Raw genomic sequence first — 27,874 nt, 5'->3', positions numbered from 1 at the left:
CAATATAATAATTTACTTTATTTAAAAAAAAAATGTAACATACAACTGAATTGTACTCAGTTATTATAAAAACTAACTATTATATAATAGGTGCAGTTCGTCAGCCATATCAGTTACCCAAAGCGGTGCTGGTTCTCTAAGATATTTTTTCAGCATGGTCATATAGCCGGGATGCCTGTAAACCACCAAATAAGTTATTATAAAAAAAAATATCGAAAAATACGCTACTTGTCTTTAAATTGTAAATGTAAAATTATAAACGAAAATTCTACATCATGTTTGGGTGGAGATGAAAAAACACAGTCAATAATCTAATTTATTGATTAAAAATCGTACATAAACGCAATACAAAATATATTATGAAATCCCTTACTATACATATAATATTAAAAAAGCCAGACAAATAATATATTATTTATTTTAACAAGTCGACTTAGCTTTAGAATTATCAATTATTAAAAAAAATCAAATTAACAAATAAATTACAACGTTATCACTTACGCGGTACTATAATATGCAACCATCGCTGTAAGAAAACATTTTTAAAGAAAAAATATTGAATTTTTGGATTTATATGTTGCAAAAAAGTTTATTTTTACTAAAAACATGCCAGAACAGCCAATCGTATAATAAAACCAACGTTACAATTATAGAATTTATTTATTAAGGTCGCTTTTCTTAGGGTTTACTTTAAAAGTCCTATGATTTGGTACTTTCGTGTTACTTAAAGGGGACTTAAACTAAGTATATTTTTTTATAATACAATATGTAGGGAAAATCTTTAAAAAGATTTTAGTATTTTTTTTTTTTTTTTGTCATCTTTCAAATACGTCTTAATGAGCTTTAAAGAAAGAAGTACAAATTATTTTTTTCACTTTGATACATGTATGAAGAGGTTTTATATTAACAATGTGTACTGACATATTGTATAATGTACCACGAAAAAAATGTATAATTACTTTCATTATCAAACGGATATTCACCATCTGTAAGAAAACAAATATATATTATATTATAGATAAATTTATCTAAAAAGCTAATATCGGTATGTCATAGGTGCACTATACCTTGCTTTACCACTCTATAAGTTATTCCAGGAGCTGAAATAAAAAAACCCTCAAGTTATAACTCTAAATATTTAAAACGTTCAGACCATTTCAACTAGTTTTTTTATACTTATCAATACTAAATACGCTTGGTTAAAACTTAATACAGATTTATTTAAAGAATTTACGCTCGTAAGGGCAACAGAGTACACATAATAATTAAGATAGTAGCTCACAATAATAACAGATAGAAATAATAATAATAAATACCTAACGATGATAAAATAATTTTAAAAAAAAAGCCAGTACAGTTGGGTCGGGGCATAGTGGTGACGGAGAGGTCACAGGTCTACAGATTTTGTTATAACTGAAAGTGATAAAATCACTTTTAAATAAACGCTTCGATGCGAATCTGTGGATAGTAGGTTCAAACCAGTTATAGCGGTTTAGAAGATATCGTAGGACCAGCAATAATGTACTTAAAATTTAATATTTAGTCTTGTGCAAGGTGGATACGATAAGGGTTGATCGTCTGTCTATAAAAATGTACTATCATAGTTACCCATTTATCGTAATTAACAATCTGACGAAAATATTTTCATTACCGGTTGACTGTTGATTCACTCACACATAGTAACCTAAAAACTGACTACGGCCAAAGTGTAAATTTATCCTATTTTTGGAGTTTTTCCTTAATAAAAAAAAAGTTTGACTACAGATTTTTGAGAAAACTGTATATGTTATACTTCCATTTTAGATCTACCTTTGGTCTAACTTTCAGATCTAAATATCTAAAACTTTGCTTGAATAAGTGAAATAAAGAAAAAAATTCTATCCCTTCTAGGGGAAAGGGTTTATGATATTTTTTTGGTTTGTTAATGTTTATCGATAGTACTATATTGAAGAACAATTCATATAAATTTGGAACTTTTTCGACTATTTTTAAAAAAATTATAGAGCATCGTAATTTTAAGTTGAAAAATTTGTAAATTTTTTTAGTGTTTTTTTCAATTTTGATGGGGAAGGGGTGACTTTTTTTTAATTTTGGCCCAACAAAGTACCTTCAGGTATGATTTCTGATCTATATAGTCGCTACACGAAGTAATCTGTTTAGCAGTTTACGAGATATCGTGGGTTCAGACACAAAAAAAAAAACACATCATTGTAAAAACAATACCTTCTCAGCTCCGCACCGAAGCTAAAAAAAACTTTAGGACAAACTATTTAATCGCGAAATTTAGATTCGTACCGATCGGGCGGAACGCGAACACGGTGTCATTTTTATCGTAGACCAACACGGCATAATAAAAACGTATAAAAAAATGTATTAGTCCTACAATATAATTGCGTGCAAAGTTTTTATTATTTTATTTTTCTTTTGCCGACGAAAATATTATAATTATTATTATACAGAAAAATGTAGTAGACCAGAACCCGACTGTATGACAAAACGGCACTGACTCATTGGAACGTTTCGGATGAACTACTGAAACATTATTTGTCTGTACTAATTTAAAATTTAACCCGTGCTAGATTTAACCTTTTATATTATAACTAATGTTTATTTTTACTGTACTATTTACACTTTTTGATTAAGTGAATAATACTAAATTCAAAACTTAAGACCTCTGTCCTAAATCTACGGATGAAAAATAGAAATAACGCTGAAAGATGGTAAAATTTAGATTCCAAACACGTGCGATAGCTGTTACCCTCTCCCTGAATCGAACTAAATACAATTGTACTATTTAGAGTTGCGACTTGAATGAATCAGTCTATTAAATGATTATTATAATGTATATAGATTAAAAATAAAATATCCAGAAATTTTAAAACCTATATATCTTCAATATCCTCATCGGAGCTAAAAATATATAACATTTAAATACCTCCACAGACTTGTTGGACAAAACCATGTATGAAGTAAAAATATTTAAAAAAATGATTTGAATAAACAAATTTTGGTTTAGATATTTTCATAAAATTTTAAAGACTTATTCTTACTAAATTGTAAAAAAAAAATTTTATTTAAATTTTAAAATTAAACTTCGACAAATATTTTAGCCTATATCCTACTTATGGCTTTTTTTTAATATTTGAAATAAATTTAATATACTTACTATTTGGTGATACAGCACCAATTAAGTCACCCTTTGCTAAAGATTCACTTTTTATAATCACACCTGGACCTTAAAAGAAATGTATTAAGTTATATTGAAAGGTATGTATAAAGAATACAATTTTGTATGAATTTTCCTACTTATCAAAACTCTTATCTCATATTTAAAAAATGTATTAAATGTCCAATGGTTTGAGTAATATTAATTATTGAAAATGTTTGAATAATTTATTAAATTACATTTAAAAATGTTTAAAAATTTGAGTTGCATCAAACTTTATTTGCCCAAACAAGTACTACTCGGCTGTTTACTTTCCGAACAATTTGAAATACAATTTTATCATGCCAAAAAACCTATTCATGAAATTTTACACAAAACGTCTGCAATACAATGAACATAGGCTTAATTTAACGAAGTCAACTAAACATAGTGTTAAAGTTTGCCTTTTATCACTAATAATATAGTTCATGTATAAGTAACCTGTGTATCTGCTCTCAACCCTATTATCGGATTACGCGTATCAGAGTTTATTTAAAATAGAATGGGATATTTTCGACTAAAAACATGCAGATCTAGAAGCCTCTAACATTTAGATTTTATCGCTTTCAATAGATCTATGTCAATTTATTAAAGTGCAAAACAAAACTACAACATAGAAAGCAACAATTCATAAAAAAAAACATTTTACAAACTTACTCAGATTTCCGAGATATTTCACCACATTGGTTTTGTACGTCTCAAAGTCAACGTCTCTGAAAAAACCATTTAATGATTTATTTTAAAAGCATAATCAAAAAAGCTACTTTATGATTAATTGTAAATCGTAATTAAAAAATGGACTTGTCCTTCATGTTATGATTTAAAATGAAAACAGACATCAATCAATAATTTAATCTTTAACCAATCCTTAGGTCATGTAATAAATATATTATTGTACTTACTTATAACCAAAATATTCACAAATTTCTATAAAAAAAAAAACAATTTTAAAGAAGGCTACATCGAGATTTGGCTTTAAATGTATGTTTTAGAATTTTTTTTTTACAATAATAGAGTACAACTAATCATAGAATAAAACCAACTTTAAATTAAACATATGATTTACTAAGGTCACTTTTATTATGTTATACTTTGAAAGTCCTACGATTAGGTACAACAAGTTAATTAACAAAATAACAAATTACATAAATATAAGTGGCAAGCTAACAATTGAAAAATTTCAAAATTGTTTACCTGTTTTTAGTAAACATATAGTAATTTGAATAATACATTTAGCGAACTTAACAAAGTATTTACAATTATATTAAAAATGGTTTACAGGTCTTTTTTTTTAACTAGGTTCAGTGCTTAATCTTTTTTATGCTCTTTAGAACAAAAAATTGTTGAAATTAGCTTTAGATAAAGCAATTGGTTGTTTTTTAACAAGTTTTACAACATTTAACAGATTTTTACTAATATTTTTTAAAAAATAATTTCTGTATTGGACATTAACACTCATTTTTTCATGTATTTAAATACATAAATTTATAAAAATTACCTTGATCTCCGAACGGAGATTTTCCTTCTATAAGAAAAGAAAATGTATTACATTATTAGATATATATTTAAGAAGCGAATATCGGTACATCAAATGTGTTCTTTACCTTCTAATACCTCATCATAAGCCATTTTGAACGCTTAAATGAAAAAAAATTACTATACTTATTTTTGCATATTTATAGACTATGTATGTAAGAATTTCAGTAAAAAATAAAAATTGTTCTATTGTAATTAGTACAGAAATTAGTTTTCAGCATTTTGTTACAGCATAACAATTGACTTTAATATACAGTTGTTATCCCACTTATGAGTGTTTTTATTTTATTTTTCAAATAAATTGATTATACTTACTATTAGTCATAAAAACACCAACTATATCACCTTTATTTAAGTTATCGCATTTTTCATTTGCACCTAAAAACAAATGGTTAACTTGCATTGAATGATAGAGGTAAAGACTACAATGAGTGTATATATTTTTTATTTCACGTCACGTTGAAGAGTATATCAAAATACATTAGAATCAGTTGTTTATTATTAAAAATTCGCAGATGAAAAGACTTATTAAGTTAAACATAAGTGAATATAATTTTATACTGACCTTTTTGTACATACAACGATAAAAATAGGAAACATATTATAAAGTAAACGGTTACGGCTTTCATATTGAATACTTTTTATTTTAGACGTAAACTACAAGTTTAAAAAGTACGTTTAAATTCGCCGACCTGAATATATTTTTTCTTGCCTTATTTTTCTGTTCGATTTTATTATGTGTGGTAAAATAGGAATCAAATTTTTTTTTAATAATTTATACTCAGACAAGTTATAAAATGTACGTACGTATGCTAAATATAAAATAAGATGTGATTAATTAATATATATAGTAAATTGTAAAAAAAAAAAATGCTACAAGACGTTTATGATGTTTGTAAAATAACGACAATTATTTGTTCTTATATTGAAAGGGTGGACAGGGGGTAAGGTTTTTTGTCAAATTTAATATAATAAGTGTAGTTCACATACATTTGTGTACTTAGACATTTATCTATAACTACACGTGTTCTCTTACAGCTGTAGGTTTTAATAATACGTGTAATTCAATTTTTGACTATTCATTACTTATTGCTTGACATACAAATATTCTATTATATCCATTGGGTTAAGTTAAGTAAGTGGGCTCACTGATGAAATTATAACATTTAACAAGGAGCTGTAACTCTTTGATATATGAAAATAAATAAAATGTAATAATTAAATATATCTTACATTCTTGAAGTGAACCAATTCATTTAAGTAATTGTTGTTATAAATAGTTTATACAAAGAAAAACGAATAAAACTAACAACTTCCTTTAATCTCTTGATATAAATAAATATTATAGTAAATAAATAAAAAGTTGAATTTTTATTTTAACTAATAGCTTAGAGTGCAATTAAATATTGACAAATAATAAACTTTTTCATTTAACTTTAACCATCGTCTCAATGACCATCGTATTTATTTGAGATTAATCGTGGCTAATTACGTGCGTTAATTAAAATACTCGTGTATTCATAAAACACATAGTTAGAGAAAGCCATATTAAATTTCATGTTTAAATTACATACTTATTATTTTTTTATGCAGATTTTGAAATATCAAATTTGACGTTTTAATAATGTATATCATTAATATAGACATAACAAATTTTCATACGCTCTAAGCAAATAATACTAGTTGCATACACGCTGGCACAGAAATCGAAAATGTATTGTAATTTTTTTATTGTTCTTATAGACTACGTTTGTCGCACTGATCGATCAAGTGTAATTTTCCAAGTCAAAAAGGTTTAAGATGAAAAAAAACGTATTCATTTTATTTCTGTTGGTTTTGGTATGCATGCACAACGAGACGAATGCAAGCGCAAACATGACAGAAGCCGAAAGCATCATGCTCAGTCATGTTCAACAAAAACAACATTGGCAACGGATGTGGTTCAATGAGTTCAATGCCGGCAAAGGTAATTGGATGCCTGTAAGCAGAATATGGTGTAAGGATTCAACACTTGGGGCATTGGATAGGTTGCGAATGGTCTGCCCGATGATGGGATGCGCTTATGGCATTAAGTTAAATTGGTTTCTTTTATTGACGCTTGAAGCAATAGATGAATGTGACAAAATGCAACGTAACAATAACGACTACGCAGGCGATTGTATGGCCGAACTTGAAAAAGTGATCGAAGCAGGTAGTTTTGTTATATTAAAACTTATGTATACAATTGAGTACATTGATGTTGTAATCGACAACGGTGTCGAAGAAAATCGATTTTACCATACACTGTCACCACTTGATGATTTTCTCACGGGACAAATCCCCATACAGTTTTCTGGACGTTCACCAGGAGGCTCAGTTATCAACAAGTTGTTTAATGGAGTTGCCGAATCCTTAAGAAACTTTTTGCTCTCAACGTGTTCTCCAAACTATCAGTTATTCGAAATAAAGGCAATAAGGGATGAATATTCTGCTAAAAGTTACCCGAAAGGTATCTATATGTTTTATGTTGAAAAATTATATTCATATACCGATTACATCAACGGCCACTTGCTAAAACTTTGGCCAACTAGTCACTAGTGCCTAACAAACAGGTCATTTGCTCTTACAGAAACATTATTACGTTATTATAAATTGGTGTACAATATTCTTAGATATGTAACAAGTAATTATTTTATAAATAAATGGTATCCTATTTATTTATTTATAGATATTTTATATCTATAAATAGTCCTTATTAATATGATATGACGGCTTGACAATATATTATTCTGTTTATAATTACAATTTAATTTTGTTATATTAATGTATTATGAATTACTATGAAACATAATTTTTAATATCTACCAGAACAAATATTATCTAATATTTTTCTCTTAATAAATAGAGCTTTCCATTTCCCTAAATAGCCGATTCTCAATGCTCGGTACATGCATATTTTAATGCAAATTATTGCAAGTTAAGTAAAACCGAAATATGGGCACTACCTGTATGTGCTAAAAGTGTTATAACGTCTTTGAGTATAGATAAATAAAAATTTGCCCTAAAGAGGAATGTCTTTTGGCCAAATGTATAATGTAGGTAAAACTAGTTTGTTATGTTAATATTATTAACCTTTGAATCGACTAATTGAACTGAATATCTCATTTAATTGTATAATAATACTAATACACAATGACAAACTAATATAGTTTTTAATTTATTTTTTTTATAAACATTGAAAATACAACTTAGTTGTGTTAGTAGTCAACTATGAAGTACTTGATGCCGGAAATTACCTAAGTCAAAGCTGAAAATATTTCCTCTCAATGGCTTCGAATTTCTTTACATTTCTGAAAACCATTAAATAATTTTTTTTAAACAAAACATTAGAACTAAGAATTATTTGAAAATCTAAACTAGAAATAAATATTTAAACTGCAATATTTGCAATATTACTTACGTGCGTTTATAATGTACAACAATGACTGTAAAACAAATATATTTTAAATAAACATTATTGAAAGTAGTATGTTGCAAGCAATTAATTTGTATGAAAATTATAATGTACAGCTAAACATTAAACAAAACGAAAGACAAAATTAATATTTTAGTTTATTCACTGAGGTCGCTTTTTTATTGTTTAAATGGACAACACCGCCAATATAAGTTTAGGTTTAAAAAATACAATTTTTAAAATCTCCATAAAATGTTATTGTTAAATAACAGGCAACAGCCGACAGCTAGTGGCTATAAACGTTAGTAGTATTTAACTAATAACTAATAAGTATAAATAGTTAGTTTGAGATTGCTCTAATGAAGTATATAATACATAAACACTAATATTATTGAGAATAAACGATTATAATTTAAACTATGGAGTACAAACGATTGAAATATGAACCGTTAAATATTCCAACTAAATTTAACAAGACATTGCATATGTGTTATTTCGTCCACTATGTTTTAAAAAAAAAAACCAGTACAGTGGGGTCGGGGCATAGTGGGGACGGGGAGGTCACAGGTTAACAGGAATTTTTAAATCTGAAAGTGGTAAAATCACTTTCGAAAAAACGCCGCGATGCAAATCGGTAGTTAGTATTTTCAAGCCAGTACAGTCCAAACCAAGCACAGTATAAACCAGCAAAGTTAAAAAGTATTAAATTGAGGTGCTGTATTTACAAATAAGCATCAAAGCGTTTATTTAAAAGTGATTTTATTAAATTTTATTACTTTTATTTATAATAATTCCTGTAGACCTGTGACCTCTCCGTCCCCTCGTTGCTTTGATTCCATTATACCTATACTGTACTGTACCCTCTAGTCCTCTCAGATAAAATCACTTTCAAAATAACGCTTTGATGCTTATTTGTAAATACAGCACCTCAATTTAATACCGATTTACATCGAAGCGTTTTTTCGAAAGTGATTTTATCACTTTCAGATTTAAAAATTCCTGTAAACCTGTGACCTCCCCGTCCCCACTGTACTGGTTTTTTTGTGCTTTATTTGTAACAGTATAAAAAAGTTTAACACTAAATTAAAAATATGATTTGTTTTATTTCTCATTTGTTTAATCACAATATTTTACTAATTAACACCTGAATATACGTAGACTACACGTAAAATATCGTTTCAAGAAGATGATTAAACGTTTTGTTAGTACCATTATTACTATTAAAATTAATATTTGCTGTACAATATATTGTAGATTCTTGTCATTAAGATTTATTATAAAATGTAAAAAATATCGGATGTTAATATTTTTTTTTTTAATAAATGTCTGAAACCGAATAAACAACATTATTAATTTTGTGTTTATGGACCATTATAATTATGAATTATTTACATATATCAAACAAAACAAAGAAAATCAAAGTTACATTTGATTTAATTTATTACATAACTCGTAGTTTGTTTGAAAAAACATCTGTAGACAAATTTTTTTTTAATAATGAAAAACCCCCAAAGTGACTTGCAGACTATAATTGTGAATTTGGAATACTACGGATTCACAAACTTAAACTTTACTAAATGTTCTCTAATATAATCACAATTTAAGTATACCAAATAAAAAAAAAATCAACAAAATTTGAATAATTTATGTTATTAACACAGACAATACATTTGTATATGCTCTAAGCATAATGGGTACGTCAGTTCGCTTGTACGAAATAGTACGACTACCTACTACGTGGCACAAATATACAGACATTCTGATTTTACATATACACTACGTTTGGATATTATTCATCCCATTGCTATTTTTCAAATCTATCAGACACGATATGGAAAAAAATGTTTTTATAATCTTTTTTATTCCGTTTGTTTTCGTGTGCTTACAAAAGGAAATAAATGCATACCCCGAAGGGACAAAAGCTCAAATCAGAATGTTCAAACGTATTCAACGAAAACAACCTTGGGAAGACATGTGGTTCGATGAGTTCGGCGGTGAAGATAATTGGATGCCTAAAGATATAATATGGTCTCAAGATTATACAGTTGGGACAATGAGTAGGCTGCGAATGATCTCTCCGATGTTGGGATGCTCTTACGGCGTAGAATTACAATGGTTTCTCCGGCTGGCCCTTGAATCAATTGATGCATGTAACGAGTTGCAGCAAAACGAAAATGTCATTGAAGATTGCAGGTCGGAAGTTAGAAGAAGCATAGAAAAAGGTAGGCGTGTTATAGTAAAATTGATGCGAAATTTAGAGTACATCCATTTTGTAATCCTTGACAATGTTAATCAAGATCCATTTTACCAAGCACTGTCGCTGCTCGAAGACTTTTATACGGGACAAACCGAAGAAATATTTTCTGGAATTGTACCTGGAGGGTTAAAATTCAACACACTGCTCATGAAAGGTGCTGAATCTTTAGGAAACTTTCTGGTGTCTACGTGTAGTCCAAAATGCCAATTATTTGACGTACGAGCAATAAAAGACGCTCATGCTGCTGAAGGTCATACAGATTATATCTATTTGTTTTGTGTAACCAAATTAGATTCTTACACAGATTTCATCGACGATCACTTGACCAAGCTTCGACTAACTCCTTGGTAACCAACAGCTCAATCAATGCTATAGAAACCGTGTGGTGAACACGGTTTTTGTATTTTAGTAATTACAAATTTTTTTTTTCTTCGTATAAATAAAATTCAGTATACGTACATTTTAATAAAATTGGTTCATTTTTGTCTTGTTAATGTTAAATGTTTTTATTATGAAAAAAAAATGTTTGAATTTAATGATTTGATAAATATAATAAAAAACTGAAGAGTTATGTTCACTGTGTTCACTTTGTGTTACCATGTTTTTGAACCTTTAATAATTATTTATTACGAGCCCTTAAAAGTGTTTAGTAATTTCACTGTCTTGCCTTATAACCAATACAGTTAAAACAAAGTTATCCATTTGTTTTTTATGTTCCCGTGTGGTTAAATTTATCTAATTTAAGTACGCTAATATTATTATTATTTGTATGGTATTCGTTTAATACAATGTAGAAGAAACCCTTTACTCTACCTTACAATATAATATTGTGTGCCATACCTTCAAATGAATCCTCCTATATATTGGTAATTTTATATTAAAAATATATTCCATACAAGTTAGGTAAAAATCAATCAATAATTACTTTCAAGTTATTACTTACTACTTTACTGTATTACTTGAAATACGTGATTTTAAAAGCAATACCTAATTTAAATCCAGTTTATGGAAAAAATGTATAAATACAAGAGTTACATGTAATTATTTATTCATACGTTCTCTTAATTAGTTATTTTATACATCACAAGTTTGAACAAAAACTACAATATGTTAGGTAAAAAAAAAAATTGTGTGTAGTGTATACTAAATATAAATACTTATAATATATATGTAGCTTGTAGGTTATATTATAAAGGTTTTATAACTGTTTAATTCCTTAATTGACGCATACCGTTTTTGCGGACATCCCCGTAAAAATCGATTACCACCCCGAAAATACTAAGCATTATCCTCACTCCGGTACTCTTACACAGCATCAGAGACCTATCTGAACGAAGCCACAAGTAGAGTTATATTAATTGACTATTTACAGATTACTCATATTACACGGTATTGAAAACTAGTTTGTAAAAACCGTTTTAAATTTCATGTTGAGCGATGTACTTATTACTTATAGTTATACAATTTTACGTTTTAATAATTTATGGTATTATGTAGACAATGCAATTTGTGCATATTATGCTCTGAGCAAACAATGGGTACGTTATTGCGTTTATGTGATCTACGGCTGCCAACACGTGTTAAAAATATACAGACATTCTGATTTTACATATACACTACCTATGTTTGTCGCATTGTTCGGTCTATGGTAATTTTTTAGATCTAAAAGACTAGAAATGAAAAAAAATATACTTATTAAGTATTTTATTCTGTTTGTTTTCGTGTGCATACAAAATGAAACAAATACATGCCCAGAAGGGACAACAGCTCAAATTAGAATGCTGAAAAGTGTTAAGAAAAAAACACTTTGGGAAGACATGTGGTTCAATGAGTTCGGCGGTGAAGGTAATTGGATGCCTAAAGATAAAATATGGTTGAATGAACCTACAGTCGGGATAATGAGTAGGCTACGAATGATCTCTCCGATGTTGGGATGCTCTTACGGTATAGAAATACAATGGTTTCTCCGGCTGGCCCTTGAATCAATTGATGCATGTAACGAGTTGCAGCAAAACGAAAATGTCATTGAAGATTGCAGGTCGAAAGTTAGAAGAAGCATAGAAAAAGGTAGGCGTGTTATAATAAAATTGATGCGAAATTTAGAGTACATTCATTTTGTAATCCTTGACAATGTTAATCAAGATCCATTTTACCAAGCACTGTCGCTGCTCGAAGACTTTTATACGAGACAAACCGAAGAAATATTTTCTGGAATTATACCAGGAGGGTTAAAATTCAATACACTGCTCATGGAAGGTGCTGAAGCCTTAGGAAACTTTTTGGAGTCTACATGCAGTCCAAAATACCAATTATTCGATATAGGGACAATAAAAGAAGCACGTGCTGCTGAAGGTCATACAGATAACATCTACTTGTTTTATGTAACCAAGTTAGATTTTTACACAGATTCCATGGACGATCATTTGACCCAACTTCGACTAACTCCTTGGTAACCAACAGCTCAATCAATGCTATAGAAACCGTGTGGTGAACACGGTTTTTGTATTTTAGTAATTACAAATTAACTTCTTGGTAACAGCTCATTTAATCCTAAAGAAACATAGATATTATAAGTTCCTATACAATAGTCAAGGTTCTATATTTTAGTAAATCCAAATGAGGCGCCTAGTTTCAAAACCAGCAATACAATTTTGGAAAATTTTCACAAAACAACAAATAATATCTTCAGATAGAACCAACCAAGATTTTCAAACAACCACAGTTTGAGTTAGTTATTTTCTTTATTTGATATTCAACATCAGTTTTACATAACATGTAATAAATTGTGGTCACTTAAAAAACAAACACATTGTCAAAATGTCTTAGGGCTAGTTTTGAAACTGGATGACTCAAATATTCTTTTCTTCGTATAAATTGCACTTAATATATAATTCTAATTATAATATTCTATTTTTCTAATGATTTGATATATGCAATAAAAAACTAAAAAATGATGTTCACTGTGTTCACTTCGTGTTACCAAGATTTTGTACTCTGAATAATTATTTATTACGAGCCTTTAAAAGGGTTTAGTTAAATCACTGTTTTGCCTTCTAACTAATATAGTTTAATAAATCTAGAGTCTAATAAAGTTTATGTCAACTGAATTTCAAAATTTTGTAGTTGTTGTGTAACTATTGTTGGTTCTTAAAAACGTTTTAAGGTAAGGTAAAATGCTATTCAACCTTGTTAATTTCTGTTAATATGTTTTCCTATACTTGAAGTAAGATTTTTACTGTAATTCAATGATTAGTTTTTTACTTATATACTTTTACAATATACTTCTATTATATTTAATAACCTACCATTTAATTAAGCTTCAACAAAAAGGTGACTCATGAATCATGATTATTAATTAGAATAAGATAAATTATACAAACTCAGTATATCTTCAATTGAGTGAATATAAAGTCCTTTAAAATGATGATTGATGCAGTATTAACATAAGTTTAGATCTATGAAATACTCGGGTAATAAATTGAGACAATGAAGAACTACAACTCCAATATCGTCGTTGAGCCAAAAAAAAAGGCACGTCGAAATTTTATATTATAACTACACTTAACTCTATAACTTAAGTGACTTAAGTAATAGAAACAATAAAGTTAAAGGATAAAACCATTAGCCTGAACCATAATTGAGGCGCATAGAGCCAGAACAGCCTAACCCACAAAAGTGTAATTGCGCAGGACGGGCATTTAAAGTTTTGACTACTTTTTTAATTTTTTTTTTTTCTTATTAAATCCACTCCAAGGAAAATAACAAAAACTCATTATTATGTATCAATCCTTGCCTTTTAAACCATCTATTGAGTACTACTCAATTTAAAGTCGGTTATGGTTCTGAAATTATATTTCATAATCACAGTGCCAAAAACAGTTATGTGCTGCCATCTAGTGAATAATTTTTTTTGTGGGATAGGCCATAGTGCATTTCAAATATTACATCAATCTGAAACGTTTTATCACATTAAACAGATTTTGATTTTTTGTGGGTTAGGCTGTTCTGGCTCTATGCGCCTCAATTATAAGATATGATCATCACTATTACTTTTTTAATTGACACCCAGTAGACAAATATACGTATATCAGATCAGCATATACGTAAGTGTTGGGACATTTTATGGATATTTTTTGGTCAAACGATCGATATTCAACGTGTATTCTACGTAAAATAAACATTCATATACGTACATTTTTGGCGCAAAAAAGGTGTATTTAGTACGTATAATTTTGGTGTGAAACCCGTGTAAAATTATGTTTGAATTGCGTGTATATTTCGCATATTTTTCGTATAAGATAGGTGTATAAATGGTGTATAATTTGGTAGATTTTTATTGTATAAACCATTTAAAATTAATTTTTAATAACGTTTATACTTAGTATACTATACGTATAATTTATAAAAGTTTCGTAGAATTTTGGGATACAACCCGTGTATCATTAGTGGAAATGACTCTCCTACGTTTAACGTCCGTTATTCCCACCGATCGGAGATTGGACAGATTGGATTTGGCATTTTTGGGCGTATAGTTGGCTGCCGAACTAACGCTACCAAACAAGTTGGCCTGGTCTGTGGCGATAGTTGCTACGTTATAATATTATATGTACTGTTTTTATTCTCATTCTGCATTCATTTCATTTGTATTTTCACAATGAACGCCGAATGATGACGGTATACATTTTTAAGTTTTTAACGTATTTTTTTTCTTATCCCTGACCTGCAGTTTTTCTAGCGACACCAACCAATTGCATATCGCTATGTGGTCGAATCTAGGCAAGGTGGCCACAACAATTGCTTTTCACACTCCCACCCTGTAACATCAAGTCATTTATTATATCTTTATACATACTATTTATTTTATAGTTAATTCGACGACTATTTCAATGTAGCCGACGCGGTGCAAAACCCTGTTAATGTGTTTCTATGACGAGATTGGTTCGACGTAGTTATAAAAAAAATGTACAGGTAACTCGTTATTTTTTCAAATCGACGATGATTAATAGTACAAAGGTTAGGTGTTATGTTATGTGTTTGTAGCTTGTGTTATTGTCTAGAAAAATATATAAATTTCATTAAAAATAAGACAATTTTGTACATTAAATTGAAATAACATCCGTAGTTTTTTTTTATAATATCTTCCTTTCCTTATTAGCTCTCTTATGACTCTTCTGGTTCTCTTGCACTCATTAACGGTCATTTTTGTGCGCCTTAACTTTATTGCCCTAAATATATATAATCATTGAGTTTGTATCAATATGTATTATAGTATATTATAAGCAACAGGACAAAAGAGATTGTAATTATACGTACTCGGTAGCTACTCTCCCACACTCGAACCCCAACACTTATCAAGCCTCCTAAAATTCCTCCGACCACTACTGAACCATAGTAGAGGAGATCAATTTTTGAATTTCAATAAGTAATTATCCCTTTCGGTCACTGCGTCCTATTGATGGAACAAATAAATTATGCCTCAGTAAATATATAAAATATTTAACATTATGTTTTGCAGCACATTGTCCTACACATAGAACATCTATATTTTTAGTTTTTGTAACATTTAGCGCCATCTATGAATTATTTATCGAGTTATAGGCCATTTTATACCATGGTGTATATGAAATCATTATACACCTTGAGAGACCGATTTTTAGAAAATTATTTAAAATATATTTGATGCAAATCTCTACAAAAAACTACTAAAAAATAAATCTAATGAGGAATGTTTGCAAGGCTCTATTAAAGGTTTTCACATAGGTATTACATATTATATTTTAACAGCTTGCGTACGAGTCCGCAACACCACAGGATACATTTTTATGTATCTAAGGTGACTATAGTACGGCCAACGAAAAGTGAGCCGCGATCGTCACGCAACTAGTGGCCGTTTTTTCCTTATTCAGGGGTTCGAAATCCGAGAGCGGTAGAACAGGTGGCGCGCTTTTTTAAAATTGACAGTTGTTTAGCATAATATATAATAATATATAGTTTGTTTTATACACGCAAGTTTGAGTATCTATTTTATTTTTATTTTAACTTTGAAATTAAAATATGACATACATATTTAACTAAGTTTTTAAAATAAGAATAATTTGCTGAAAATGTTGATTGGTCGATAACTTTTAGATTGTTATTCTTATTTAAAAAAAATTGTATTTTTAAATTTCAAAATTTAATTGAACTTTGGAATTTAAAAAGATTAAAGATAAAAAATGTAATATTGTCTGCCTTTGTAAAATAATATAAATACCAGCAAAAAAAAAGCAGAATGGTAATTATTATTTATTATTTAACGATATGTAAAAAGTGGACTGTAAACGATAGTTTTTATAGGATGGTAATAACTTTTTATTTTGTTACTTGGTACTTATGGTACGGACGGCGTTCACTTCGATACTACTCTAAAAATGAATATGTACAAAGCTGTGAAGCCTCACAGCGATAAGCAACACCCGGTTATAATCTGGTTGTACGAATAGAACATAATATTTATATGTACAATACTCAATATAGCGAAAAGTTCACAATGCTGACCTTGATTTTGCGTTGATTGTACGTATTCTTATCATTTTCAAATTTGTTTTATAACGCCTTTTTTGTATTATTGTTGCGCCCTTTTTAAATTTTAAATTGGAGTTATAGTGTTTTTTTTTATATATTTAAAAATGGCTTCTTACCAAGACATCCATTCACAGACTAAGAAGGTAATCTTTAGTGTACATTCACATTTAAAAATTTTAGCTGGTGCAAAAATAAACCAGAGCTACCAAACTTTTTCCGGCAAACACGCGAAGTAACTGCTGAAATGTGTGGGGTGAGTCTTGCGTGTGTAAAACGGGTATGTGCAGAGGGCAAAAAAACTTCCCAAAGAGAGAGAGAGCTTGACGGTCCTAGACCGTCCAGTGCCATTTCCTTTAAGTCACCAAGAAAATCATATAGTCGTGGAAAGTATGCAATTGGTCTTGATGATTTCGACAACGAGGTAGTTCGAAGAACGGTCCATAGTTTCTATGATAATAGCGAATTCCCAACAAGCGCTAAAATACTATCTGCTATGCGTGATAAAATTAATTGTTCCTGGTCAAAATCGTCAGTAAAAACGCTTTAAAAAAATTAAATTTTAAGTACAAAAAATGCAATGACGGGCGCAAATTTCTAATGGAACGTCATGATATTGTTTTAGCACGGGTAAAATTTTTACGGAAAATGAACGAGTTTCGCCGTAATAATGACACCAGACCAGTGGTTTACCTAGATGAGACCTGGGTAAATCAAAACCATACGAGGGTGCAAATATGGCAAAATTCCGAAAATACCGAGGGTTTAAAAGTGCCTATAGGAAAGGGCCATCGTCTTATTATTTGTCACGCCGGGTCGCCTTCGTTTGGTTTTGTTAAAGACTCGAAATTGGTATTTCGATGTAAATCCGGTAGAGAGGAAGATTACCATTCTCAAATGAATGCAATAATATTTGAGAAGTGGTTTAAAGATATGCTAGGTCATTTGGAAGAGCCTTGTATAATAGTAATGGACAATGCGTCGTATCACTCGGTTTTAATGGAAGACTACCCTAAATCAATTTCTAGTAAGGCAGAGTTACAAGCGCGGTTAAAAAGAATCTATAGCTTTTTCTTCTCTAGATAGAGTAATAGAATTACGAGAAAAGGTTAGGTTGGCTTTACCGAATCAAAAAAAGTACAAACTTGATGAGCTTGCTCTCCAAATGGGGCATGAAGTGGTAAGGCTTCCGCCTTACCATTGTCAGTACAACCCTATAGAGTTGATTTGGGCGCAAGTGAAGGGGCAAGTTGCTGCTAAAAACAACAGCTTTAAGATGGCGGACGTTGAAATGTTAGTTAACAATGCTTTGAACGAGGTGACGGTGAATGATTGGGCGAAATGCGGTGAACACTCTGTTAAGTTGCAAGAAGGCGATTTCTTAAAAGAGGGGCTACGTGATGATATTTTAGAACCCATAATCATTACATTAAATCCCCACGAAAGTAGTTCTAGTGATGAAGATGATGAGGGTGATGAACTTTTTTAGAAATAAAATAATATTTATATCGGTATTAAAACGAAACATCATATTTTTTTATCAATTTAATTAGATTTATTTTTATACATTTTATATATATTTTTTTTAGTTATAGGAATAATTTGTGTTTAATTATTAAGATGATTAAGTAAAATTAGTTAATCAATTATAATCAGTTAATTAACCATCAATTATTTTAATATAAAAAATAATAATTTAAAATAGATGTTTTCAAATTATTTTACGCGGGAAATAGGCGGAGAAACCCTAGCAAAAAACGGCCACTAGTTGCGTGACGATCGCGGCTCACTTTTCGTTGGCCGTACTATAGTAAACATATCAAGTTTCTGGCTAATATTTTAGTGTTTTCATAATATCTGGCCCAAAATAATTCATAGATAATTAGGCCCCTTAAATTATTGTTGAATTTATTATTCATTTCTATTTTGAACGTTGTGAATACAACATATATGCTCCCACCCCCATACCCAACCAAAATTCTTATCTCTTATCCCTATCTCTCACCCTTTATCACTTATCTCTCTTATCAGATAAATCAGCTGTTATTTTTCGTTATGATAACCGGTGTCTGTGTCGTTTTTCCGTGTGTGTGCCATGGCAAAGACATAAAAATGTCAAAAATCGTTAACCTATAGCAAGTTTACAATTTTATCTTACAAAAAAAATTTCTTCAATTATCAATCAATTTGTTAATCTAGTTAACGACTTGGCTGTTATATAATAAAAATATATTTCAATATAAATAAATATTGATTGTTAAAAATAGTTTGTCGCTTAGATATGTAACATTTTTAAACGTAACAGTTTTTCGCTATATTTTAATACGTTTATAATTACAATTTATTAGAAACATTAAGAAATTACAACAATAAATGAAGATATGGAATGTAATGTTCACATTTATAGATGCCAACCAATTATGTTAACTGGCGGTCCTAAAAATGTAACACAGATATAATTATGTTCCGGTCGCTCATAACGAGGTCAGATTTTCTTATAACTTACAGATTCTAAATTTTAGTTGAAAAGATGTGCAAAAAAATTTTATGTACCTCGATAGGAAACACCAATGTTTAACTTTATTTATTAAATTTAAACTTGACTTATCTTTACAACTGTGACCTCCACCTAGACTGTAGCCTGCAAACCTAGGATGTTACCTAATTTTTTTAATGTTTTTACAGGGCTTTTCCTATTTTTGTCGAAATTGTAGCTATTTTAAATTAATATTATATTTAATATGTGTTCTTAGAACTTAATTTATCAGTTATTTTAGTTTGGTAGGGTAGCATAAATATAAATGAAATAATAGTTATTCTAAACATAAATTTATTAGATATTTAAAAAAGCCAACTCGGTGAGGACAAAGTTTAGTGGAGTTGGGAAGGTCACAGGTCTTATAAACAAATGTTTCCACCAAATGCTTTGATGCAAAACTGTAGATGATGAAAATAAAAATATATAAATTATTTTAAAATTGGTACCAAATTTGTGTACGATATTCTTTAGATGTTGTACTTTGGATTTTAATGAAAAACTAAGAAAATAAAATAAACTCTTTCTCATTACAGGAATGAAAATTAGACTGGGAGTAGGCTAGCGTAGGCTTTTAACATTTACAATTTTTTTTTTTTTAGTGACTACACATTATTGAAAAGAATATGAATCAATTAAAAGATAATTTAGGATCTGTAACTTACATAATTGTTTTTTATTAAAGAAGCACACAACAAAAAAAAAATGTTCTTAAAATTATTATTAAATTTTAAACTATTGTAGAAAGAACTATTAAAAACGATCTGGTCAAAATAGGTACTCTAAAAATTATTTTCGATTTTCAGAAGTAGTATTCCTAATGCAAGAGATAACCACTAATGAGTACAAAAACTATCTTGGATTATGGCTGCGTCAGGCCAAGAACCGGAGCGCACAAACCAAGCAACCCTAACCAGCAGCACTGGTGTTCATTGGATATTTGTTATTATATAATAATTTGTTTTTATTATATTTATTTAAATAATATTATATTGTGTATACAGCTGCTAAATAAAAGTGTTTATTGATAAATGTGTAAAACTGTATTTTTCAACAATTTACAATTTTATATACATATAAAGCCTATTATATAATAGGTGATTAAATGTTCATTAAATGTCTAATTTATATGGAAAACAAACTTTTAATACATGTTTATTAAGTTGATAATATACTGCTTATAAGGTGTTTATTTGTCGCTTATGACAATGTGTGTTTCAACGCTTAATAAATGTCGAAATTGTATGGAATTGCAAAATAAACATTGATGGTTGATTAAGCGCTGATTGTATGAACTTTAAATACATCATGATATCCACATATAATAAACGTTTAAACAGTATTTAAACTCTGTATCCACTGTTTATATTGGAGCTATCAGCGTGTTATAAACGCTTAAATCACTATATTGCACACTGGGATCGAAGTTCCATTTTTAATTATTGCTTCGAATTACATTTACCTCGAATTCCAGTTACATCGACATAATACTTACCAAAAAATCTTAATGTTATGATTTCGCTAGTTTTTAGGACATTTACATTGACCTTAAATTCCATTTACACTGACATGACCCAACAACTTATTTATATAAAAATATAATATAAACTTTAAATTGGTAATACTTATTCACTCTGTTACTTTATCGATACAAATATAGTATACTTGGGTCATTTTATCAATCACCTGTTAAAATAATTTAAACTTTGTTTGTTGTTAATCTTTGTTAAACTAAAAAATTGACTTTATATATTGACTCTTCGGTTAAATTTTAGCTATCTTAATCACAGTTTAAGTTAGGTAGCATATTATGGTCAATTAAAAACTTTAAACTGAGAATTAAGATTAGTATCAAAATTATCAAGTAATATTTCATTTTACTGAAATATCTACTAGTGTTTTATAACATAATATTCCTATATTATTATTAGTTATTTGCTTTTACACATTAAAATTTTTTTTATCGAATTATAGTGATGAGGTATACTTTATGATTGCATGTAACAAAAAATAGAATTAACAGTTACATTGTAGGCAATTATTTCAATGTAAATACCAATTTAATTCAAAACGAATGCTTAAATTATAAATATTGTATTACCTACACATTTTATATAAATTGTATGCTTATTTAATTCTAGATAACTGAAATAATTAGATTAGTAGCAGTAGTAGCGACAATAATAGTGACGAAGAAGTTTATTTTTTAGGTTATATATTATAAACCAATATTTCAACGAAATTCGAAGACCTTATTTATTGTCGACAAAAATTGACCACTTAACTATATGGGATGACCAAGATTTTTTCGCATGGATTCGTCTGAGTAAAAACAAGTTTAAAATTGTTCAGCAAGAAGTAACACAAAGTTAAAATAACATTAAGGGGATCGCAGCACGGTTTCTTAAAAAAAAATATTAAGTATAGACATCAAAACAATAAAAATGCCACCCCATTGATAATGTTTTTATATTTCGGGTATGTTTATTTTAAATCTAAATTTTTTTTTAGATCATAGTAAAGTTTTTTAACCGCCCTAATATAATATATATTTACGACATTTTCCCCTAAATATTTTTATTTTTATGATTAAATAATAAATTTGTTTGTAAGGTTATGTATAAAAAAAATATAGTTTCCCCTTTGCATTTTGTGAATCACTTTATACGCATACAAAATTATTTCATAAACAATTATTGTCAACATATTTACACATTAGAAATAGTAGAGTATAAATTATTATATTGCCAAAGGTAACAAACGATAGACATAAAAAAAAAGTTACTTATTAAGTATCACATGATATACTTGTCGAATAGGATCACATCAAAATAAATAAACAATAATATTAGCTTATAATAAAAGTAGCTAATATACTTACAGGGTGTATCACCATAGGCTGACATATTTACCTACACAATAAGTTGTTTTGCAAATCTGTGAGACAATCATGATATGCCCTAAAGTACATTAAATTACAATTGGAAACGGTTCAATACAACAATAGTTAATTATTACACTAATTTGAGGACATTTTTAAATGTTAATTCCAAATGCTTTTAGTTTCATATCGTTTAGACAAAACGCATGATTATAGGCGAATAACACGTTGGCCGATTTAGTAAACTTCCATTCTTTTTTATCGGAATTATATTTCTCACTTAATGACGCTACCGTTGGTTTGGGCTCGTCAAACTGTACTCCTCCAAAAACGAATAAATCGTTTTTAATAAGGACACCGTCTGTTTTGAAAACATAACATAATATTACACGACACAGTTGACTATTTAATTAAACTAATGTATAACAGCACTGACTTGCGTTGAACCTGGGTTCGTTCATTTCTGGTAGCACGGTCCATTTATGATTTTTTAAATCAAATTTGAAAACACTCTTTTCAGATGAATATGGAAATATGCCCAATCCCCCGCCAATGAGATAAAGGACATTCTTTCCCACCGCCATGGCCATAGAACATTTGGGCGCTGGCATAGAACCGAGTGTTATCCATCGCTTATTTTTTAAATTGTAGCAATCTACGCTTTTAAGCATCATTTTGTCGTTTATACCGCCAAACTACACAGAACATTACATAACAAGTATAACCTTTAGATATTTGTTTACTGGAACTACTTAGGTCAGTTATATTAGTTCACTACAACTGATCGAAATAGATCCAATAAACAAACATCGAAAGGTTATATTTTTAGAAATATATTAGTCGTTGATGTTTAATAGTATATGCATGGAATCGAAGAGCAAAATAAACTTACGACAAATAAACAATTATTATGGATGATAGATTTGCAATATTTACGAGGGGTAGGCATCGATTTTGGTAATTTCTTCCAAACTTTAAATTCTGTGTCGTAATATTCTACCGAAGCTAATGTATTCCTGTGTTTATCTTCACCTCCAATCTGTACAGAATTAATTATTATGATTACATAAAAAATGTTCAGTTTGACAACAATTGCCATTTAGTTATTACAACTTACAACGAATATGAAGTTTCCATGAACGCTAACAGCGAAGTTTCTTCGGACAGTCTTCATGGGTGTTACAGACACCCAATTTTTCGCCGTTGAACTAAGATCCAGTGCGTCTACGTGATTCGTCCACTTATTAGGTTCCTCGAAACCGCCAATTGCAAATATCACACCTTTACTCGAGAACACTAAAACGGAACAATAGCGACGTGGGCGAAAAAACGAAAAATCACAAAATTTCCAATTTAGATTCTCCTCGTCTCTCAAATCTAGATACTTGATATAGCCGTCTTCATCGCCCGATACACCTTTTATAGCAAAAATAATCTGAACACAAAACACATAGATTAATGTTTCCGACTGTCAAACTAATTTATTTTGCTAGTTTTTGAATATTTTTAACATACATTCGATACATGTGCATAAGGTGGTCTTTGTGTTGCGTTAGAAATATTTAAATCAGCACGGATATTATCAATTTCTTTCAAAAAGTCAACCAAATCTAATAAATAAGTAATTAAAATAAACAAATATTATTACACGGTAAACCGAATTTTAATAATCATTTTGAAGGCAATTACAATCTTTGTTTCTTTTCACTAAACGTTCAGTAGTTATGCGTTTCAATTTGTGTTTAGGAATCAATGGTAATCTCAAATACTTTAGTAGTTCAGGTAAACAGTCCTTGCGTTCATATAAGTTATAATTTATCCAACCGATGATCAACTCAAAAACCTAAAAAACACATTTTACAACATCAAATAAATGAAAATCTTTTAAAATAAAAACGTATTATAAATGTCAAAGTTAAAAAAAAAAAAATGTTTTGGTCTAGAATTATTCACACCAGTACTAATACAAACAAAATGTATGATGAGAGTTGAGCAATATCTAATATCGAAGTGGCATTAAATTTAATCCATATTTTTTATCAATGCATTAAACATATTATTCATTTTGGTCGAGATCTGAATTTTTGGAGTTTTTGTTCGTTTGAAAAGTTATAATGCTATCTTTCCGATTCTTTCCGAAGCCATGTGTAAGTAAATGGCAAGAAGCTTCGGCTGACATAACAAAACGTGTTTTTAAAAAATACCTTCTCAACTTCTGAAATTTAACCTATACAATGCCGTAATTTGTTTAATATACAAAAAAATCTAATTAAAAAATGTATACTTTGCTTTTGGACAACATCCTTATTAAATTACTAGTAATAACTAAAACAAACTGAAGGACATATCAATTGAAAATCGTTCTGGTCAAAACGTTTGCACGACGACGACAATTTGTTATATTATACGTTTAAAGTAGATGCGCTACTCTAGTGACGCTATTTTGTGCGGTTTTCAAGCTGGGAGGCCAAAACTAAAGTTCCGTGCTAAAAAATATTTGAATAACTAAAACGATTACTTATGTTTTTAGTTAGGTAATTTAACCGGACTGAAATCGGTGAAATTTTAAAGTAACATTAAACATTATTTTAATAAAAAAAACTATTTTATGTTGTTAAAATTAAAATACTATACCACTTCTTCCGATTCAATATCTAAATAATCGTTGGATATGAACTCGACGAAATCATCAAAATTTGATTCATATAGTCTGTCCAAACCAAATTCCGAATTCAGAATAAGATTTCTATAAAAAAATAAGTTTAAAATGTTTTTTTAAGTTTTTTATTGCCCCTTAAATAAAATATATATTTCAATAATGGTGTATTACTCACTCGAAGTTCATTAAAATATAATGAAAACAGAAATTGTGAAGTTCTTTGTGTGATATAGGATTAGCATATTTCAAGAACGTCATGCAATTTGAATTGTTCATTTTCTCTTTAATAAAATCATAACATAACTTTTTCACATTATTAAATTGATAACAATCAGCAGCTTTTAACAGTTTCTAAAAAAAAGAAAGTTCTATGATAAAATATAAAACAATAATGTTATGTTATAAAGATATTATGCATACTACCTCGATATTATTATCTTTTATGTCTAGTTTGAATGTGTACACGTACGTCAGGATAGATCTTAAAACATCAGACTCGATTTCGTTTACGGTCACGTTACTTTGATTATTTTTTTTAAAGCCACCGTAGAACAGGACTTCAAACCAAGAACTGGCTGAAGCCAAAATAAGTTTATGAGCAGCTAATTGTACACCATCATCTGTTACCAAGTTTATATCGGGTGGTGTGTTCTTTCTGTAAATGTATTGTGATTAAGTTTTTACATTAACGCTAGGATAATATATATTAAGTTAACTCACTTAAATAAATTATAAAAGTTTTTATAATGATCTGATAATGATGTGCCATTATCGCCAAGAGAACTTAAAGACATTCTGAAGAAGTGTATTGTGCTCTAAATTATATTTCAAACACAAAATTATAAAAATATTAATATACACATATAATTAGTGTAATAATTGGAGAAATGAGACAAAAGGATTAAGCAAAATTTTCCGTAGTTTTCAGATTTAATAAAAACTTATTTTTGGAAGGATATTTCAAATTACAAATAGTCGTACAATATTAAAACAAAACAAAAACACAATGTTTTTTTACTATTTCCAAACAATTTTGTTTTTTTCAACAAAATGTTCTGTTTTTGAAGAACATAACCATGTCCCGTTCGTGGTGCGAAATTTTATAGATGTTTTTGTTTTCATGAACACTATGGATCGGTGTGGACATAAAATTGTGTTTAAATATTAATTGTTAATTGTAATTAAATATTAATGTGTTAAAAAATAAAAAAACAAGTTATATTAATAACTTGTTATATTATACCAATGTCATCATCCCGTAAATCTTTTAAGTTCATTGATTCATATACATTTCTTTTTTGTAACGTTGGTCTTCCCAAGAACGTCTATTATTTTTATTTTATTTATTTTGAACATTTAAATAAATATATCCAGCACCCAACATTAGTATATCTTCCTCATCTTCAATATCTCTTTTCAGTTTCCACATTGTTATTTTAATTATTTAAACAATTTAATTATTAAAATAAAAACGAATGAACCAAGAACCGAAAAGACTAAACGACTGTGAATAAAAGTATATAAACCATATTTTTTTAAAACAATATTTTCAGAATGGCTAGATGAAAATAAACCCAACACAAACAAAGTATTTACATTTTTGTTCATGATTTGTTGAGGTTTTTTGTGAATTCAGTCTGGACAAAAGTTTTTTTACAGTTTCGTTTTTTATAAAAAGAAAAAAGTTGAGTTTTGGTTTTGTTTTTTTAAAATCTCTGTGTGGACCTGGCTTTATACCCTAAACATGGATCAGCATTTTTAACTGACTGGGCGGGCAATGAAACGTTTTGTGCTTTTTGACTTGTAACTATCAATGTGTAATTAGTAAAATGAAACAAATTGGTAATCCTTGTTTTTTGTCATTATTTCAATTATTATTTTATAAAATTTGCCACATTAATAAAAAAAATTGAGTCCTTATATTTTGTGCTTGTGTTTTTTAATGTCCTTATTTATTATAATGATAATATTAATCATGGTAATAATTTGTGTTGTTAATTGTATTTAACAGCTTATCTTAAACACTTACTTAAGTCAAGTCTATAAATTTCAATGAGCAAATCGTTCCACTTGTTTGACAACCAGTAGTGTAGCGACGGGAATTTAACTGTTTACAGCACACGATGACTAGAATCGGTCTTTGATGGTGAACATTGAACTGTGATCAGAATAGGAACAAACAATATACTATAGGGCTACGCGTATTTATCTTTAACATACTTAAGTAACTTAAGTATGTTTTCCGTGTCCAAAAGGACACCCAGTAAGGAAATAATTATCGATCGACTGGATTTCGTCCATCCAAATAATGATAGCTGCTTTCGGTACCTTCGCGAAAATAAGCTTATTATCATGTTTATCGTGGCCAATTGGTGAGTAGGCGTTGTGTCGTTCTGTAGTAGCTTATTGTCGTGCCACAAGCGTCGCCGCAGCTGTCGTTATCGATTTTGGGTGGGTAATATTTGCTCCGCAAATTTTTTCTTCCAATGAACATTTGTTCCAAATGTTTTGTGGAACAAAAGCCTATTGGGACAATAGATATAACTTCCAATAAAAACTGTATAAATAATGATTGTAAGTATGTACCTATATGATATTATTTACATAATATATTGGTAGGTATTTTATATTATGATATATGTTATATGACGTTTTAAACCTTTAGGTTACATACTTTTGAATAGTACTAAAAAAATTATTAATGATTTTTATATTTATATAAAAATATGTTTGAAAGAAGTAAAAATTAATCAAAAACGTTAGCCAAGTAATTTTGGTTTATATCGCTCTTTTGTACACAAACCCA

At 29.0% G+C, this 27,874-nt stretch overlaps 4 protein-coding genes across 5 annotated transcripts; 2 read left to right on the top strand and 2 right to left on the bottom strand.

Annotated features, from left to right (window-relative positions):
• Window positions 1-57: 57 nt before the first annotated feature.
• LOC126839659 (uncharacterized) lies at window positions 58-5,538 on the bottom strand. The gene is made up of 11 exons (XM_050575069.1): window positions 5,307-5,538; window positions 5,057-5,119; window positions 4,810-4,842; window positions 4,704-4,730; window positions 4,108-4,132; window positions 3,863-3,918; window positions 3,167-3,235; window positions 1,068-1,100; window positions 960-986; window positions 502-526; window positions 58-175 (listed from the first exon to the last, which is right to left on the bottom strand). The coding sequence occupies exons 1-11, from the start codon at window positions 5,368-5,370 to the stop codon at window positions 73-75; spliced, it is 525 nt and encodes a 174-aa protein (XP_050431026.1). The 5' UTR covers window positions 5,371-5,538; the 3' UTR covers window positions 58-72.
• Window positions 5,539-5,933: 395 nt separating this feature from the next.
• On the top strand, window positions 5,934-7,480 carry LOC126839657 (uncharacterized). The gene is made up of 2 exons (XM_050575067.1): window positions 5,934-5,952; window positions 6,485-7,480. The coding sequence occupies exon 2, from the start codon at window positions 6,542-6,544 to the stop codon at window positions 7,316-7,318; it is 777 nt and encodes a 258-aa protein (XP_050431024.1). The 5' UTR covers window positions 5,934-5,952; window positions 6,485-6,541; the 3' UTR covers window positions 7,319-7,480.
• A 2,375-nt stretch (window positions 7,481-9,855) lies between these two features.
• Window positions 9,856-10,901, top strand: LOC126839654 (uncharacterized). Its single transcript, XM_050575064.1, has 2 exons — window positions 9,856-10,396; window positions 10,472-10,901. Exons 1-2 carry the CDS (start codon window positions 9,865-9,867, stop codon window positions 10,780-10,782), a joined length of 843 nt encoding a protein of 280 aa, XP_050431021.1. The 5' UTR covers window positions 9,856-9,864; the 3' UTR covers window positions 10,783-10,901.
• Window positions 10,902-22,220: 11,319 nt separating this feature from the next.
• LOC126839652 (kelch-like protein 12) lies at window positions 22,221-27,404 on the bottom strand. 2 transcript variants are annotated; one of them, XM_050575063.1, is made up of 12 exons: window positions 27,098-27,404; window positions 25,789-25,883; window positions 25,492-25,723; window positions 25,244-25,419; window positions 25,044-25,155; window positions 24,099-24,252; window positions 23,925-24,019; window positions 23,527-23,844; window positions 23,302-23,448; window positions 22,846-23,104; window positions 22,547-22,770; window positions 22,221-22,488 (listed from the first exon to the last, which is right to left on the bottom strand). In XM_050575063.1, the coding sequence occupies exons 2-11, from the start codon at window positions 25,860-25,862 to the stop codon at window positions 22,565-22,567; spliced, it is 1,773 nt and encodes a 590-aa protein (XP_050431020.1). In that variant the 5' UTR covers window positions 25,863-25,883; window positions 27,098-27,404; the 3' UTR covers window positions 22,221-22,488; window positions 22,547-22,564. The 2 variants fall into 2 exon arrangements, with proteins under 2 accessions (XP_050431020.1, XP_050431019.1); XM_050575062.1 differs by having other exon boundaries at window positions 22,222-22,770.
• Between the last annotated feature and the right edge of the window lie 470 nt (window positions 27,405-27,874).

This window comes from Adelges cooleyi, unplaced genomic scaffold (genome assembly GCF_023614345.1).
Source record: "Adelges cooleyi isolate 19-005CV unplaced genomic scaffold, UGA_ACOO_1.1 ACOO_flye_CR_arks_rails_tigmint_CR_PRNA_307, whole genome shotgun sequence".
NCBI lineage: Eukaryota > Metazoa > Arthropoda > Insecta > Hemiptera > Adelgidae > Adelges > Adelges cooleyi.
Note: the sequence above shows the minus strand (reverse complement) of the source record. Positions and strands in the feature narration are given on the sequence as shown.